An 18,378-nucleotide genomic window follows, 5' to 3' on the forward strand; every position below is an offset into this window, starting at 1 on the left:
TAAGTGATTAATCATCCTTTGAAAAAAATGTAGAACCTTGCTATTTGTAGTCCATATTTGGAGTTCTGGTTCTATTTCAAATTTGGAGTTGTGGCTGAATTTCAGATTTAAAGTGCAGGTTAGATTTCAGATTTAGAGCAGTGAATGAATTTCTGATTTGAAATTCTGTTTGGTGTTCAGAATTGTAGTATTAATTGCATTTCAGTTTTGGAGCAATATTTGGCTTTCTGATTTAGAGAGTTGGTGGATTTCTACTTGCATGCTACTTGGATGTCAGATTTGAAGTGGTGAATGGATTTCAGATTTCAAGCAGTGGTTGGATTTCCGGTTTGGATCGCTTGAAGGATTTTAGTTTGAGACCTGGTTGGATTTTAGAGTTCATGGTGACTTGGCATTATGTCAGTTTAATTACATTGAGATACAAAACAATTCAGGTTCATTAAATTGGAACAGCATAACCACTGAGAGGGGAAAACGTTCAGCTTGATGTGGGTAGACAATAAGGATTAAAGGGAACAACAATGAAAATAGAAGTGAAAAGGTTAAGCAAAAAGCAAAAGATTAAACAGGCAAACGAGGTATGGGGCACTTTCTGATAAATAAATGGAAAAAAGGTTATTTTGCGATTTATCTTAGAATTCCTAGTATAAAAGCTCTTATATTATTGTAAAATTAATTTTCAAAGTGAAAGCCCAAGATTAATTGCTTTGAGATTAATCACCCTTGATTAAATTCAAAGTGATTATTGATCCTGAGATAAACACATGAAACCGTGCTAGTTGCGTTTCGCACTGAGCGCTGGTTGTATTCCGTATTTAAACTGTTGGTTGGGTTTCAGATTTGTATTGCTGGTTGTTCTTCATATTGAGCGCTGTTTGAATTTAAAATTTAAAGTAGTGATTGCATATAAGATTTGAAGCATTGGTTGGATGTCGGATCTGCAGCACTGGTAAAATTACTGATTTTGGAGCACTGGAACAATTTCAGATTTGGAGCTCTGTTGTAATTCCAGATTTAGAGTGGTGGTTCATGAAATATGGCCAATATATAGCCACTCATCTAGGGCCCCTTTTCATCAAAGAAAAATGAAGGCACTGGTGTTGTAGCCAGTCATCCATGACCTCCCAGGTATTTGACTAATTGTTCTGATTGGTCAAAGCCTTTTCATTTGATCAAACTTGAGACTCCCTTCACAGCTGAAGTCACTGTGGTCAACGATTGCAGCCAAATTGTGCACCCGCTTTCACTGTTAACTACATTTCCAGTACCGCCATGCATAGTATATTGGTGAAATAGGTGTAATATGTTCCTTTGCGAATTAACCTTCAGTCTCCCTCCTTTTATCACTCTGTCATGTCTAGTTATAATTTCCTTCTTCTTAACCCCATCTCAAAATGTATTCTCCCACCCCCAAAGGATTGTTTTAGATCTGTTGATCCTCGCAGCTCCTCTACTATTTTTGCCTGACTTGATCCTGCCTCTTGCTTCCATACTGAAATCAACATCTCTGAACCCCCTGCCCCACAGCTTCTCAACATTGAGGACCATCACAGTTTTCATTAACCTTTCTCCTTTCCACCTTGCAATCCTTCCTGTCTTGTTCACTGTCATGATGTGTTCCCAGAGGAGGTGAAGCGGATAGGGAGCCCAGCGAGTGAAGACAAGTTGGAATGCCTCATGGACCAAAAGATTCAAGATGTCTGGCGGTCCATGGCGAAAGAAGTGTCCCACCTGCAGGAGTACATCAAACAGAGAGCCGACATTGAGCAATGCAACAGGAACGAAGCTGTAGAAAACCTGTCCCAGGAAATCCAGGAGAGGTGATACTTTTTTGGGGGGAGGGGGTTTTACTCTGCTAGTCTGCTGTCTGTTACCAAGCAACTGAATGAGAGTACACAGAAATGTAAATACAGACAGCACATTTAGAACAGACAGCACAGGAAAAGGAGAGAAATGACACCCATAGAAGTGGGACTAGAAGACAATGAAGGGCTAGGGATAAGGTCATACTGCAGTAAGAAGGAAATGTCAGAAAGGAGCAGCAGACAGGATAAGTGTAGGGTGGCTGGCAGCGACTGGTACATAACAGGCAGAAGAACCAAGGCTGTGGGGTGTGGCTTATTCCCTCTGACGTGCTGTACAGAGGGAATAAGCTAAACGCCAACTGCAAGCTTCACTAGGTAATACCAAGGTGATGGACTCAGCGCCGCTCATAAGAAGTTTAGTAAAAATGCAAAGTTAGTCACTTGGAATCCTTCAGTGTGGTTGCTGAATATTAGAGATTCCACTAGGACGACTGCGCTACAACCTGGATGACACTTTGCACAAAAACAGTTAGGACAAAGTCACATACATACACAAGGACAAATACCAGCTGGAGACACAACTAAACCATATTGGAGCGTTTGCTCCACGCTGGGTCTCTTGAGTTCTAACAATGAAAACTTTAGGTCCTAGGGCCAGGTGAGAACACATTTGAGAGAGTGAATGGAGCGGAAGGGAAGTGAGGGAAACAAGGCTACTCGTTGAGTTGGGTTTGAATCGAAGTGAGACAGCTTAGCATGGATACAAGGAACACAGGTAGTGGGAAACAAATTGAGAAAATGCTAAAAGGTGCAGATAGTGAGGATATTGGAATCCTGAAGGGAATGTGAAGGAGCTAATGTGCAGATATGGCCACCAACTCAGCACAAACTTAGAACTAGAACAGAATTAATCACTGCCAAGCCAGCACATGGAATGGAATTTGTAGCTAAAATACCAAACCAAAAACCCTTGGTGCTTGCAAGCAAAAGGAAGCTTAAAAACTTGGAAGCTTGAGAACTGGGAAATGCTAGCTACCAAAATATCCTGTAAAAAATTGTTCAAAGAACTATAATGGACGCATAGCATGGGACCTCAAAATAGGGGCGCCAACCTAATGGATATGTTTGGGGTGAATCAGGAGAAAATAGACCCCGAAGCAATAAACAGACGTTATCATTCCAATGTTTAAGTACTGATGATTAGAATTAGGTTCAGGTATTGAATCCCTTAATGACCACCATTCAAAAACTAAATCTTACACATGAAATCCACAAGAGGAATTATTCTGCTAGAGTCTTGTGCTGTATACAAACTCACTGAAAGTAAGAGTTAGAGAAGAGAGGAATAGTATCTCCTTTACTGTGTTCATTCATCCAACAAGCATTAGACCTGATATCCACTTCCAACATCCCCATCACATTAGGTGCATACCATATCTGCTGCTCGGATCATCGTCACCTCTGCAGCTGATCCACATCTTACATTAGATTCTCACGTTACACCTGTGGGCGGATCCAGTATATGCTCATGACACACCTGTGGGTAGATCTCCATTTGAATCATTTTGCCTCAGCTATGTGTAGATCTCCTCTTAGAGCTTCTTATCTCACATGAGAGTAGGTCTAGTTTACCCATCATGCATGTGGGTAGATCTAGTGCTACGCCTTCCATTTCACCTGTTGCTCGTCCACCCCTGACACGCGCCTGTGTAGCCATCTGTGACATAATTTGTTGTAAGCTACTATTGCTCAATCCAATGACTGTCCTCTATTTTTGTTTTTCCCCCCTGTCCATCTTTTGATGCACAGCAAGAAATTCTTATGGGAGGAACTGGAGAGTCTGCGAGCTGACCTGGAGCAGGTTCAAGTGAAACTAGGCAAGTATTTTACATGTCATTTGGGCACGGGCCCGAGAGTTGCACTTCTGCTGCCTGCGAGGTCCCAGTTTTGTGTGTGAAGAAATGATGGCACTGCTGTGAGTACGCTGCCTGTTCTGCATCAGAGGAAAGATTGCACTACTGCTGCACATGCAGCCCTGTTCTGTGTGTGAGGGAAGCTTATATTGCTTTTGTCTGTTCTCAACAGATTTTGTCGGCCATTAAAAATTAAATGCTGGTGCCTGTGCTGTATCTGTTGTGTATGTGAGGGACATTCTGATTCTGTGTGTGAAGGAAGCTTGCAGCCTTTATGTCCACATTGTTTGTGTTCTTTTGTGAGTGGGGGCTGGGGGTTGCATTGCTGCTACCTCTGCTCTACCTATTGTGTGTGATGGAAGCATCACCCCCCTCACAGGCCAATATAAGATAGCAGAGTGAGCACTTTCTCATTTTCTGATTTCTTATGTAGTGTACACATACTCTGTGCTAATCACAAGATTCTCTTCTAGAAGTGGTAATAAATATTTAAGGGTGGAAGTAAGTGGCTTTCAGATGCCCAACGCTGCTGAGGAGCATGTTGCCCTCTTTTGGCTAGAGGCCACTGGTCTACAGTAACCCACAGTGCTACACCTTCACCCAACTCCAAAGAATTGGTGGTGATTGAGATTCCTGGTCATACATTCAGGGAATGTATACCCCAATGAAGATCTGAGGTGTAAGCCAACTGTTGTTGACCATTGCTGACTGTTGCTTCAGACTAGTCCAGAAGCAAGGGGTGGGCATGCCTCTGATAATGTTTCAGAGCTCATAGAGGTAGAGGTGAAACAATGTAAACCTACCTCCTCAAACAATCAAGAAGCCAGAGGTACCAAAAGCTCCCGAATCCTCCTGAGAGTAGTCTGTCAATGAGAAGAGTGAATACATTTTGGAGAGGGAAGGGTTGAACCTTGAGACATTTGGTGAATTCCTTAAATGTTGAATCTTCAAGAGGGAAAGAGCTAAGTGCTTTGAGGTGTTCACCATGAACCTAATATTAGATAGAATGTCTCTAACCCAACTTAAGCCATCTGCAGCATTAACTGAGCAGACAAGACACCCCCTGGCAGTGTCCGGCAAGCACTCTGCTTCATGCTTAGCACTGTCTGCATTCCAACAGGAAGTTCCAGGTACACTCTTGGTGGTCCTGGGCATAGTTCCGTTTTACAACATAGTGACGCTGTTTTAGAACAGAATGTGAAAATATGCCTCCTAACAAGGTTTGCTCTTGAAATTCCCTATCAATCATATGCTTTGCCTTTAAAGACTAAGGGCCTGATATATATCTTAGCAGAGAGAGAACTCTGTTGCAACAGTGATGGAGTGCCCTCCCTGCAAAGATTATGGTCTGATCGCCCAATTTAAATTCAGGCAGAGCAGTTTGACGACAGCGGAGACTACTCACTCTCCACTGTGGTCAAACTCCACTGATGGTTCGACGGAGTAAGGGCGGTCGGAGGTTTGCTTAATTTAGATGGGCAGACATATAGCCATTTTCGATTTCCTTCAGTGCCATGAATAAACTTGGAGGTTAGAGGCACTGAAAAGTGCTTAATTCTCCCCTTGCCCTGGGAGGAAACTCCCATGGCGAGGAGGGCATTGTTTTTTTAATTTTCAAAAAGAAAATCATGATTTGAGATTTTCTTTTTGAAAATAGAAAAAAGAATTAACTTTGAGGTATGGTTCTGTCATGTTTGAAGGAGCCGTTTGGCAAAGGTGCAATGCATTGGCCGGAACCGCCATTATGGCAGTTCCTTTCAATGATTGAAATGCCTGTTGTGCCAGCGGACATTTCATAATTTGGCAGGTGGCACCTCCATCAGGGTGCCAAAGTAATTTACTCTGTTGCCCTGGGGGAAGACGGGCTGTCTACCAAATTATAAATCAGGCTGTAAGCTGATTTTCTTAGTTCTCAACCGAAAAGGTTGAGATGGTAGAAACCTGCAATAGAGTTTTCTTTTTCTGAAGGAGGATGAAGGGGAGGGGCAAAGCTGGAACATGGGTCAAGTCAGACTAAACTGTTGACTGGAGGGATGATCTTGAATTAGCACTCTCTTAGTCCAGCCAGGCTTTCAGTATCTTTGCCTGCAACTCTGTGTCTGTGGCTGCCTTAGCTCTGGATCTTGTACATATTATGATGGTTAGAAGACTCTCAGCCCCCATTCCTCTTGGGTAACTTGGACGATTAGGGCTTCTTGTTAGAGGTTGAAAATCCCCTGTTGAACTGCCTGCTTCTAGAGAAGTTGCTTTTGCCAGGGAGTTTTATTTGTCCCTATATCTTGGAAAACTGTAGTGTGTAGCCACCCAATTGTCAGAAATAGAAGTCTCCTAAACACTAACAAAACATAATGATGATCCACATTGGCGGGCGATGGAGACTGTAGACTTTACGCTAGGGATGGACACTTCCAGGGTAATGTCAGAGCTTTTTCATAAAAGGACTTTATCAGCTTCTTATCTTTAGCCTCCTGTTTGACAAGCTCGTCAACTTCTAGCAAAAGAGTGTTTGACTTAAATTGTAAATCTCAAAAGTGATGCTGCATCACCCTTCCATGACCACATACAATATTGGTGTCCTGGCACCACTTCAGAACCTGCCACACGAGCTGCTGGTTTGAGGCCATCCGAATCTCTTAACAGATGCCAATTTCAGATATTTCTCCATAGTTTGATGAATTGTGCCACAATCCTTATTTTCATCCTCAAGAACAAGCAAGGAATGGAAATTCCTCATTAACAGGCTGTTTAGACACCATACGTTTCCGAGTGTACGGAAAAGATGGCTCCTGAGTGATCATGTTTAAGGGCAAACTTCTCTCTCTTGTCAACCCGATCTATAGTACCTGCATCTTCGTAGCTACGTTGGTGCACCCTGCCAAGCTGGGGGGAAGGCAATCCACCATCAAAGTTTTGCAAACTCTTCCGAAAATTACTGCACGTGGTATGGGTCTTCATCTGCGAAATGCATCATCCACAGCTGTGGGATCAGAAGATTGGAAAGGCTGAAGAGCATCCTGAAAGCCCTCATTGTAAAGAACCTCTGCAAATACGTCTCTCTTAATATTTTTGCTTCAGGAATCATAATCCTCCTTTTCCTCTGCATCTGACATAACATTCCTCACCTTATTTATTTATAAAGTTTTATATAGCGCGAACAAGATCCCGAAGGATATCATATCAGAGCGCTTTACAATAGGATGGAAGGGAGGACATAAATGCAATAACGGACATCGAGTGGGAAAAGGAAAGAAATACAATAAATAGGTGTAAGCGGGCAACAAAAGGGGGTAATAATAAGCAGTAAAGAGGAGCCATATCAAATGGAAGTCCCATGGTAGCAGGAACAATGACACAGAGCAAAGTGGGCCTAGCCTTCTTACGGTAAGAATTTGCTCATTATGAATCTTTTAGCTTCCAATTTGAACGCAGTCGTCGAGAAGAGTCTGCGTACTTCCGGCGGAAGAGAGTTCCATATCCTTGGGGCAGCACCAGAGAAGGCTCGGTGATAAGTCTCTTTTTGCTAAGGATGGGTGGTTTCAAGAGGAACGTAGTGGTGCTTCTTGATGCTCTCTCCCCACAATATAGTTCACGTTTTTGCGCCAGGTACCTGGGAGTATTGAAGTGAAGGGCTTTGTGCGCCAGAACGGCAATCTTTAGCTGAATTTGTGCTTCGTAGGGTAGCCATTTGAGAGATTTTAGGACTGGGGATATGTGCTAATTCCGTTTGGTGCCTGTAACCAGTCTAGCCGCAGTGTTTAGTGAGGCCCTTAGTGGAACCAGGGCGTATTTGGGAAGGCCACAGGGGGTAGCACTGCCATAGTCTAGCCTCGGCAAGACAAGAGCTTGGACCACCTGCTTGAAATCACTTTGTGGCAGGAAACGTTTCATATTTCTGAGCGTTCTCATCAAGTGGTTTGCTCCCTTGCATACATTGCTAATATGATTATTCATATTCAGGTGCTTGTCCATGGTGACTCCGAGAGATTTGGCTGAGTCTATGATGATCGGATTGCAGTTGAAAGTAGTGAGGTGAGTCAGCCAGAGGTCTAACTTGGGGATGTGGTTCGGAGGGAGATGAGCAGGAATTCAGTTCTGGAGGTGTTGAGCAGGAGATGGTTCTCCGTTATCCAATTTTGAGTAGACGTTAGGTTAGTGTTGAGTGAGATGATGATCTTTGTGATCGGTGATGAAGGAAGGATGAAAACCATTGTAGCACCAGATCCGAAAACCCTATTCTGTTTTGCAGGATGGATAGGAGGTTGTCATGATTAACCATGTCGAATGCTGAGGAAAGGTCAAGGAGGATCAGGAGGCAGGATTCGTTTTGGTCAAGCATTTTTAAAATGTCATCCATAACGTGAATGAGGGCCGATTCGGTGCTGTGCCCCTTTTGAAAATTGGATTGATACTGGTCTAGGAGTTGGTAATTCTCTATGTGAGCACAAAATTGGGATGGAACACATTTTTCTAGGAGTTTCGCTAGGGTGGGGATGTTGGAGATGGGCGGTAGTTATTGAGATCAGATTTGTCAGCGTTGTTTTTTTTTGTATAGGTAATACCTGAGCGGCTTTTAGGCAGTCGGGGATCATGCCTTGAGATAGGGAAGTGTTTACAATCCTTGTCCAGGTGGGAAAGAGTGCATTCTTGATTTCTTTGAAGACGGCCGGAGGCAACGGGTCGCCGAAGTGGTTGGAAGGGTTGATATTCTGAAGAATCTTGTGGATGTCTTTTTCACTATATGGGGTAAAGGTGCCCCATGACACATTGTTCTTGGTGTTCGTGATGGTCGAGTTGCACTTTTCAAAGATGTCAAGGGTGAGGCGGCACTAGGGGAGGGCAATAGTGCCTTCTTAGAGGCGAGGTCAGTGGAGATGAGTCTGGATTTCTCAGTGAAGAAAGCATTAAATTCTTCGCAGGAGGGTGGGTTAGGGAGGTTTGGCCCTATAACTGATTGCTCTTTGACCAATTTGAAAAGCTTCATGGGGCGGTTAGCCACTTGGTCTAGTTGGAGTCTGAAAATAGTCAGCCTTAGCGCTCTTGATCTGTTTGTTGTAGAGTCTCTTGACATCTCTAAGGAGTTTTAGTTGGTCCGAGGAGGGATTGGATTGCCAGGAGCGTTCAACTACCCCAAGGTTGCAGCGTTCCGTGTTTAGGTTGTCATTATACCAAGGTTTGGATATTTTTGTTGAGGCATTTTTAAGTTGGAGTGGAGCAATGTCATCCATGATGTTGGCTATGGTCAAATTGTAGGTGTCAGTGAGTGATTGCACCTCGATCAAGTCAGCTTGGGAGGAGAAGGCAGATTTACAGTGGGCAGCGAGGTTGCCAGGGTTTATTGATCTGAGGTCCCTTTTCCATTTCTTTGATTTCAGTGGTTGAGCCTTCCTCATCACCAGCCCCCTGTTAATGTAAAAGAGGATGCTTTGGTGGTCGGACCAGTCACATAGGGTTATGGAATCTAAGGTGATGGTCTGCCCTTTCGAGATGATGAGGTCTAGTGTTTCTCCTTTAGTATGAGTTGGTTGGTCACAATGCTGAGTCAACTCTAGATCATTTAGAAATGATTTAAGGCAAGATACCGTGGGGTCGTTGGGGTTAGACCAATGCAGGTTGAAATCACCAAGGAAGATTTGGAACACGTCTGAGTCGACATTGCTAGAGATGATTTCCATAGTTACCCTATGAAGGGGAGAGTGTCTCCTGGAGGTTGGTAGAAGGTGTGTAGTTTGCAAATCATTAGGTTCTTACTTGAGATGCTGAGGTAAAGGTATTCACAGGAGGAAGGGGAAGAGGACTCCAAGTGAGAAATCGATAGTGTGTTCCTGTGAATACTGGCTAGGCCCCCACCAAACTTCAGAGCTCTGTCTAGCCTGATTATATCATGAGTGGGAGGTACTAGGAGGTCTAAGATATGAGTGGAAGCGAGATTTAGCCAAGTTTCCGTGAGGATGATAATATCTAAATCATTGTGTTGAATGAGGTCGAAGATATCTGAGGCGTGTTTTCTGGCTGATCTGCAATTTAGTAGTACACATTTGAGACATAGTGGATTAGGAGGGGAAGTAGTATGGGTGATGTTCACCCTGGTGAGGTTGTCAGTGTTGCTGCTTCTCAGATTGCGGGGAGGTTCTCTGTTCGGGTTGGAAAGGATGGAATGTATTTGCCTCGGTGGGGTCATGTTAGATTTGGACCAGGTAGAGCAGGAGATATGACGGTCATAGAGATCAGTGGATGCCGGTTGGGTCTCACATCTTCTGGGGCTGAGGGGGGAGTTTGGAAAGGGAATAGAATTCGAAATGGGGGGGCTAACGACTGACCCATGTACTCACTCTCCCAAGTGGAGGCTTTGGGTCAATTTGCCGAGGGGAGGAGAGAGCTGATCACTGGGAAAAGATCAATTGAGAGGGCTTTCAGGTCATGTAGCTCTGAAGTGAGAAGGTGCAACTGTAGAGATATATCATCTAGGCGCGCCGCCAAGTCTGAGTGTTGGGCGAGGGGTGGAGGGTGTGACGGAGAACCTAGCCGCGACAGGGGGACTCGGTGTAAGCCTGTGGGGTCCGCAGTGGGGTCCTGGATTGGTTTACAGTAGGAGGAGGGAGGGGTTATTCGGTGTGTAGAGCAGCATTCACTGTGGCTTCAATTAAGGCTCCTCTCACTTAGAGGACAGAAACTGGGGCTCAGAGACAGGAGCCAGAACTGAGTCAGGTACAGGCGAGGTTGGTTGCTTAACAGGAGAAGGAGAACGTTGATGCTTCTTACAGTGTTTGCAGCATGAACGGAACCTCCCCTCCCTATAGATGAGTTGGGGACAAGGTTTCACTCCTCAACATCATAGAACGTTCATGGCCCTTGAATGCATAGCGTCAGCAAGAGAAAAGAAATACTCGCCCTCCTATGCAGCGTTCTTCTTTTGAAGCCACGTTCTCCAATCTGACCTCTGTATAGAAGTAATTATTCATGACCCAGAAGCAACTCTTCTTTTCTTTGTAACATGAGGGTTGGCAGCTGCTCAACATGACAGGCAACAGTTCTGGGATAATGCACCTGCACAGTGTCTTCTTACTGGCCAGTGTCCTCAGATGTTGCCAACTGCCAAAGGATCCTGCAAAGCGGAAGCAGCAACTAGAGAATTCAAATCAAATCTTCAGAAACTAAAAGAAGAAACCATCATTAGTTAACCTTACCCGTACCTTTGCCCCACTGCCAGATGTACCTTCAGTAGGAACAGGTAAAAAAACAGACAGGGCTTCTATCAAAGGGGAAGAACGCAATGCTTTAAAACATTGTTTGTTATTGGATGCTTACCAATGCTTGTGAAGCAGCAGTAGAACCTCATCATATATTAGGACTGTGATTAGCGTGATAATCGTCCTGGTTTTTGAAGGTTTGTACCACATTTGGGTGGCTTGTCCCGTTCCCTGCACTCAGCTCATGTGGGAAGAAAATACCCCTCTTTTTGCTGATCACGCCTAGCTGCCTGACTGGACACCAAAAGCTGCCTGGCAGGGAGACCACATCTCACTTTTTCAGTCACATATGACCTGTGAAAGATGTACCTGTCTGTGGCTGGGAGTGTGGGTCTGCGGCAGAAGAGGGGTCCCGCACAATGCAGCTTAAGGGCAAGGTCGCTTTAAGAGATGGTCATAGGGAATTTGGACATCTGCAGTAAAACAACCCTGAATGTATGACTGAAAACCATGCTAGGAATATGCCTTTGAGTGCCTATTTATGAAGCCGTTTGCGTTGCTCTTGCACCGCGCAATATGAACGCTAGAGCGACGCAGACCATAAGACAGATTTTTGAAGCCATGCAAAGATACTTTGCTTATGCTCTGAGTGGCTCCAAAAACCTGGAGTAATGCAAGGCAGCGGAAATCGCAGAGTTGTGTTACTCTGCCCTGGGAAGGCATTGTGTGGGCGTTCACATGCAACTCTCATAGATTTTGATGCATCCCCAGGTTTATAAGAACTTGTAAACCTGGGGAAAATCTTACACCTTCCCAAGGGTGGCGTAATGAGGAGAAATATCTCTTTTTTTCCTCATTTCTTCTGAATATCTCCCAAGATTGTTTTTGTGCCAAAAGATTTCTCTCCCTGCACAAAAACAATCCTGCATGCAACACAGGTACCCTTGCACCATGATTCAAGGGGGCCTGTGTTGGTGCTAGTCAGCCCATTATGCGCCGCTGCATGTCAAACACAGGAATGCACCGTATTCCATTAAATACGGCACATTACTGCCCTTTACCAGTCATGCAGTGCAGCACAGCAAGGTGACTTGCTGCGCTGCACTGCATCACAAAGCTCATAAATGAGCCCCATGTGTTTCTTCCATTAAGTCCCCCTCAAGGTGCACACATATTGTCAGATCTAGTGACAGAGGCATAGGGAGAGTATGGTTTACCCAAGATTAAAGAGTGTGGTTAAGTGGTAGAGCTGAGATTGTAATGTAGTACTGCTTTTAGCAAATGCTAATACTTTACCACCATATCCACCCTACCCCAAATTAACATCCAGACCAGTTTTCTGTTGCTTTGGTATTACTACAAACCTCCTGGCATCTTCTGGGTTGATTATAAAATCTCTCATACACTATAACATAGTAAACTCAATATGCTGTTGAATTTTATATTTTCAAATTAACTGATTTAGAGGAGGGGATTATGGATTTAAACCCACCAAACAAACCCTGTGACTCATACTCCCCCCCCCCCACACACCAACCGCTGCCCAACAAATATCTTCTGAAGTGTCTGCAAGCACAAAGAGCTTCCATGCATCCAAAGTGTCTACATGTGTAAAGTGTCCTGCGGTTATGGTAATGGAAAGTTGGCTACCCTAGAAAGAATAACAAAAGGTAATGGTATAAACTGACAACACGGAAAACAAGCATTTGCAATGCATCGGTCTCGCCTTTGGGACCTTATATGTATTTAGCTGTGAAGCACATAATCCTGGGTGCTGAAACATCTACTATTCTTTAACACGGAGGGAAAGTAAGCACCAAACTGCGTGACACGCCAATTATGGGAACACATGGAGAGATATATTGCATTTAGTGGGAAATGGTATAGTCCAAAGCTCTGTTTTTAATATAAAACCAGGACCTTTAGTGGTCATATCACTGAAAATACAAGATTTAAAAAATATATATATTATTGTCTACGGGTGCTCGTGGAGGACAATTTCTATGGACTGGAATCTAGAGAATGTTAAAGTGATTCTGGTATTCTACCTACCTCTGCTGGTCGTTTCCTATCAAGAAAGTTAAATAGAGGCAGTTGCCAGAAAATTTTTAAAAAGAAAGTCCCTCAGCAGAAAGCAATTTTGCTATTTTACTGACCTCTACTGGTTGTTTCCTATCAAGACAGTTAAATAGAGCCAGTTGAAGAGAAGAAAGAAGTCGCTAAGCGGAAGCAGACAAGTCCGTACTTGCTTTCAGTAGAGTGATCTACGAATTTTGTATTCTGTTCATTAAAACCCTCCTCAACTAAGAACTAGGTTTAGAGAAAAGCTGCCATACAACTAATGAAGCAGATGACAACACATTCCACGACATACCCATCTATCCAACTGAATGAACACCACAGGCAATCACAACTGCTGCACAAGACCCACTGCCCATACCCACACTGTGGTTTGGCAGCGAGCCACCAGTTCGAAGCAGTCATAAATACATGGGAAAATGATACACATTTCTGGAACTCCTCTAAAAAAGTCTGAAAGCAACAATGAACTCACGAGCATGAAAGCAATGTCAGTGGAAACACAGTGGATGATGCAGTAGGACCAGGGGACACAATCTACAATTTAAGATCGATCACAAATTACAAGTGAGAAGAGGAGCTGTGAATAGGAATACCAACGCCAGAAAAACAAACAGGGCAAGAACTTACTAGAACAAGGAAACCGAAGGCCTGGACACACCGGCCTGGGACTGGTAAATGATTATTAGGCCATTGGCAAGGAGACAGAGTTGCAGGTGCTTGAGGCCTAATCGCCCTTTCATATTTACATGTGCACGTAATTAGCACGCAGTATAAGAGTTGTTTCCTACACCCACCAGAGTTCAGTAGCCCATCCAAAGCCTTCAACAACACCACTACTATATTCTGACATGTAGCTTTACGACCCTAATAATCCACCCTTAGCAAGGGGGTCTACTGAAGTACTAACCAGGTGGTCACCTTAGGCCACTACAGGCAGTGGACATTCCTGTGACAATACATTGCATTGTGGGTGCTGTAGTCTGGGCTTCCTTTCACTACATTGGACTCAAATACCCTATAGCAATGAATTAGTCGATTACAGGCCCGGGGCTGTAAACAGCGTCTGTTATGACAAGGGGTGAGCGGGAAGCGCCAGCAGCACTCCACTGCTAGCCATAAATCCACATCACACCCTCATCATTAGCCTTCTACTGACATAACCTGGCATTAGTAATGGGAACAGGCAGTTAGAAAGTGGTCAACAGCTGTAGTCCCCCTTAAGATACTGTTTTATTACATGCGTCTCTCTAATTTTAAATAATATGGCACCGCGGGAGATAAGCAGCTTCTTTGTAGACTGACCCCGACAACGTGGATGACAAGGACTGGGAAGATTAAAATGGATTCTCAGGAATAAATAAATAAAAAAAGCCTATCTGTCTCACGTCCGTTCTTATTCTGCAATGCCAAATACCTTTGGGTCCTTGTACTGATTAACTGCACCTGGCTGTGGGAAACCTCCATGGTGGGAAAAACATGTTGTGGGGCACACGCGGGGAATGTAGCCACTGTGGCTGCACCGTGGGGTAATAATGCGGGAGCAGGAAGACAGGCAGTCGGTAGTACTGTGTGCACGCCGTGCATGGGGGTTGCTGTTGGCTGATGGAAAGTGGTGAGGAGGTGCCGGTTGGGTATGCCTGCTTCCTGATCTTGGGCAGGCGACAGTTAAAATAAGTTAAAAAGAGCACCAAAGTTGCGATAAAAGATAGGATTCAGTAGACGAAAAGGGGTAGTGGGGTGCATAAACGAAGAAAACAAAAAGACAGTTTAGGAGAGAGGCAGTTGAACACCCCTCCATCATTTATACATGCACGCATTTAATCTAGGGTCAGACCCAATCCAATGAAAACAACACCATGGCCTAATGCACCAGAGCATCACGGGAAAGCAAAGAAAATAAGGTACTATAAATTAACAAATGAAACGAAAGCAATTATCAGGAGGAAAACAAAGCGAGCCTGGTATGTTAATAAAAGAAGATATTAGTCAATGTTTACATACTTAATAGGAACGGGCTGTTGACATGGCTATATGCAAGTGCGTTCGCTGCCGTGTGGCCAGATCTACTGCGCAACGTGTGGGCGAGGGTGCAGAGGGAGCTGTGTTTAGTTGATCCACATGGCCAGCGCTCTTTGGTTTATATAGCAGCAGCGGTACGAATCCTGCACCCCTGCTAGGGTCGCGAGTTCACTGGCCAAGAGTCCGGGCCCCAGCATGCAGCCATTGTTTGAATTGTGTTCTTCACCCAAGCGGGTTGAGCGCTGATTGGGCTACGAGGAGCCCGGCAAAGCATTGGGCATATTGCTGGAGGTCAGAGGAGCAGGGAATAGAGTTGAAAACAAGCAGCACGCGCTGCCCGCCCTGCCCCTCGCGCACACCGGCTCCTGCCTCCTAATGCACCAGAGCATCGCAGGATAGCAAAGAAAACAAGGCACTATAAATTAACAAATGAAACGAAAGCAATTATCAGGAGGAAAACAAACCGAGCCTGGTATGTTAACCCCTTCAGCGCAGCGCGGATTACCGCGCTGTGCTGAAGGGTTCTTGCGCGGGTGGGGCCGTGACGGAGCGGTTCCGTCATCCGCACAGCGCGACCGACGCGCATGACGGAACCGCTCCGTCACAAGCATCGAAAGGGTTAATAAAACAAGAGATTAGTCACTATTTACATACTTAATAGGAACGGGCTGTTGACACAGATATATGGAAGTGCAGAGCAGCAGCAGCACAAATCCCGCAACCCCGCCTGGGTCGCGAGTTCACTGACCAAGAGTCCGGGCCCCAACAAGCAGCCATTGTTTGCATTTTGTTCTTCAGCCAATTGGGTTGGGCGCTAAGTGAGCTACGAGGAGCCGGGGAAAAGCATGATGGGCAGGCGCACACACCAGGGGGAACTCTTACAGACGGGGAGCTGAAAACAATGGAACACCGGCCATAAAGAGAGCACGTCATCGCGTGCGCGACGTCATGATAAAGCTGCACGCCAGAACAAGTTGGGCACTGAGTGGTCTACGAGGAGCCGGGGAAAAGCATGATGGGCATGCGTACACACGCGGGGGGAGCGCTTACAGGTGGGGAGCTGTAAACAACACAACACCGGCCAGGAAGAGAGCACGTCATCGCGTGCGCAACGCTGTGATAAAGCTGCACGCCAGAACAAAGTGCGCGAGTGAAGGGGCCAGTAGCCTTGGAAGGATACAAATGACGACATAATCATCATGAGGCGGGACTAACAAGCCTTAAACCAATTGGAAGGCAGCATTTCCTGACCTAAGCCAATAAAAATGATGGGCGGAGAGTGGGCGGAGCTTAAACGAAGCTTCCACACTAAAGTGTATACTGCATGTCTCGGAGAGACCGCGCAAGCGCTGTCTAGGCGAGACCTAAAAAGGCGAAAGGTATGTAAAGTAGTACAGAAAACAAAGCAGATAGTGGATCAGAAGCTTCACAAATACCAAGTTGTGGGCTGTATTGGAGAAAGAGGAACCTCAAATGCAATTGAGAATGCTTATGCTTATACAACAACAGACCCAACTGAGGCGAGAGACACCCGATTTTGTAAGCCAAAAATGCCCTTCTTTTAGCTGTCTCACTACTGAAATTGCCTTTGCTTCAATAAAAGTCGGTGGGGAAAATGCAATCCCCATTTTTTCAAAATCTATCACTTTCTTGTTCTGAAATGTTGGCATGTATGTTTATGTGGAAAACAGGTTACAGTAAACAGGGTGTGGTGGAAAACAACTTAAGGTATGTGTGGGAAAGGTTGCACATGCACAGAATCTCACTTCACTTCTATTTTTAATAATAGAATCCATTTGAAGTCTAGCCAGAAGGGGGGCGTCATATTATGTGGATATTGGAAGGTAATAGGCAAGACGGTGGTGTAACCTACCACAGCAAATTGCTACAAATGTACGGGGAACAAAGTGTCGTACATTTTAGGTCGAACCCTTTCAGACATCACAGCTGTCTGATTGCTAAAGAATTCATGGGGACATTCTGAAAGCTGACCTAAGAATGCATTCCACTCATTGCTTACCATTGGTTTTGTGGTTTTTAACTCACATTTGCTTGCTTTTCGTTTGCTAGCTTTATTTGTTTTAGGCTGTCCAGCTTGAGTTTGTCCCTACAAATTGCCCAAACCTTGTTTACTTAATTCTTCCACAAACTTGATTTCTGTAACCAAACCTTTAAATCTTGTACTTATATCTTGTCACATTTACTGTGCATTCAGAGACAGAAGTCAAATGTCAAGCTGTGTCTTCTGAGGGAGCCTGGTGTTTCTTCAAAGTGCGAGGATTTATGTGACAATCGGGCTGGGGTGAAAGGTTTTCTAGCACACAACAAAATATAAATGTATGTAAAACTGTGCAAATATTCCAGAATAAATCAAAATTAGTAAAGTACAAATAAAGGAAATTTGTTTGTAATTCTGAAGTGTGCTGGAAACAAATATTTTAATTCAATTGAAACAAATCCATACGCTAGATTATACCATTTCCACACATAATCTGTTGTGCGCTGTACAGTTTTATCAGTAAAGCTGTATGTCTGTGCAAATGTGATGGTCATGTCAATTGAAAATGTGTTGTCTGTAATGGAAGTGCACTACCACGCATGCATGCACCACTCTATGCCACTCCACTCTATGACAATCTACTTCACTCTATGCCACTTTACGCCCCTACACTCTACGCCACTCCACTATGCACCCCTCCACTCTACAACACTAAATGCCACACCACTCCATGACACTCTACGCCACTCTACTGTATACCACTCTGGTCCACTCTACACCACTCTATCACACTCTACAATGCTCTACTCCACTCTACACCATGCCACTACACTACACTCTGTGCCACTCCACTCTATGCCACGCCCCGCCACTCCATTCCATTCTACGCTACTCCACTTTACGCCACTCCACACTATGCCATTCTACTCTACTCCACTCCATTCTGTGCTGCTCGATGCCACTCCATGCCACTTGACTCCTCACCACTCTGCTCTATGCCACACTCCTCTATGCCACTCCACTCTAGGCCACTCCACACTATGCTCCTCCACTCTACGTCCATTCTACACCGCTCCACGCTACTCCCCTCCACTCTACACCCATCTAAGCTACACCCCTCTCCCCTAGGCAACTCCACGGTACGCAGGTCCACGCTACACCACTCAACGCTACGCCACTCTACACATCACCCCTCTATGCTACTTCACTCTATGCTATGCCATTCTATTCTATGCCATTCCACTCTAGGCCACCCCACTCTACGGCACCTGACTCTACACCTCTCCACTTTTCACCACTCCACTGTACATCGCCACTCTACTCATTCCACACCACTCTACAACACTCTACTTCACTTTATGCCATTCCACATT

The 18,378-nt window shown here is 44.8% G+C and overlaps 1 protein-coding gene across 1 annotated transcript in view; it reads left to right on the forward strand.

Annotated features, from left to right (window-relative positions):
* The window catches only part of CCDC159 (coiled-coil domain containing 159), a 144,671-nt gene that overhangs the window by 91,276 nt on the left and 35,017 nt on the right, over positions 1-18,378 (forward strand). Inside the window, exons 8-9 of the mRNA XM_085600529.1 lie at positions 1,625-1,820; positions 3,615-3,682. Of these exons, the coding sequence (XP_085456655.1) occupies positions 1,625-1,820; positions 3,615-3,682 (264 nt within the window). The remainder of the gene's footprint in view (positions 1-1,624; positions 1,821-3,614; positions 3,683-18,378) is intronic.

This window comes from Triturus cristatus, chromosome 4_2 (genome assembly GCF_964204655.1).
Source record: "Triturus cristatus chromosome 4_2, aTriCri1.1, whole genome shotgun sequence".
NCBI lineage: Eukaryota > Metazoa > Chordata > Amphibia > Caudata > Salamandridae > Triturus > Triturus cristatus.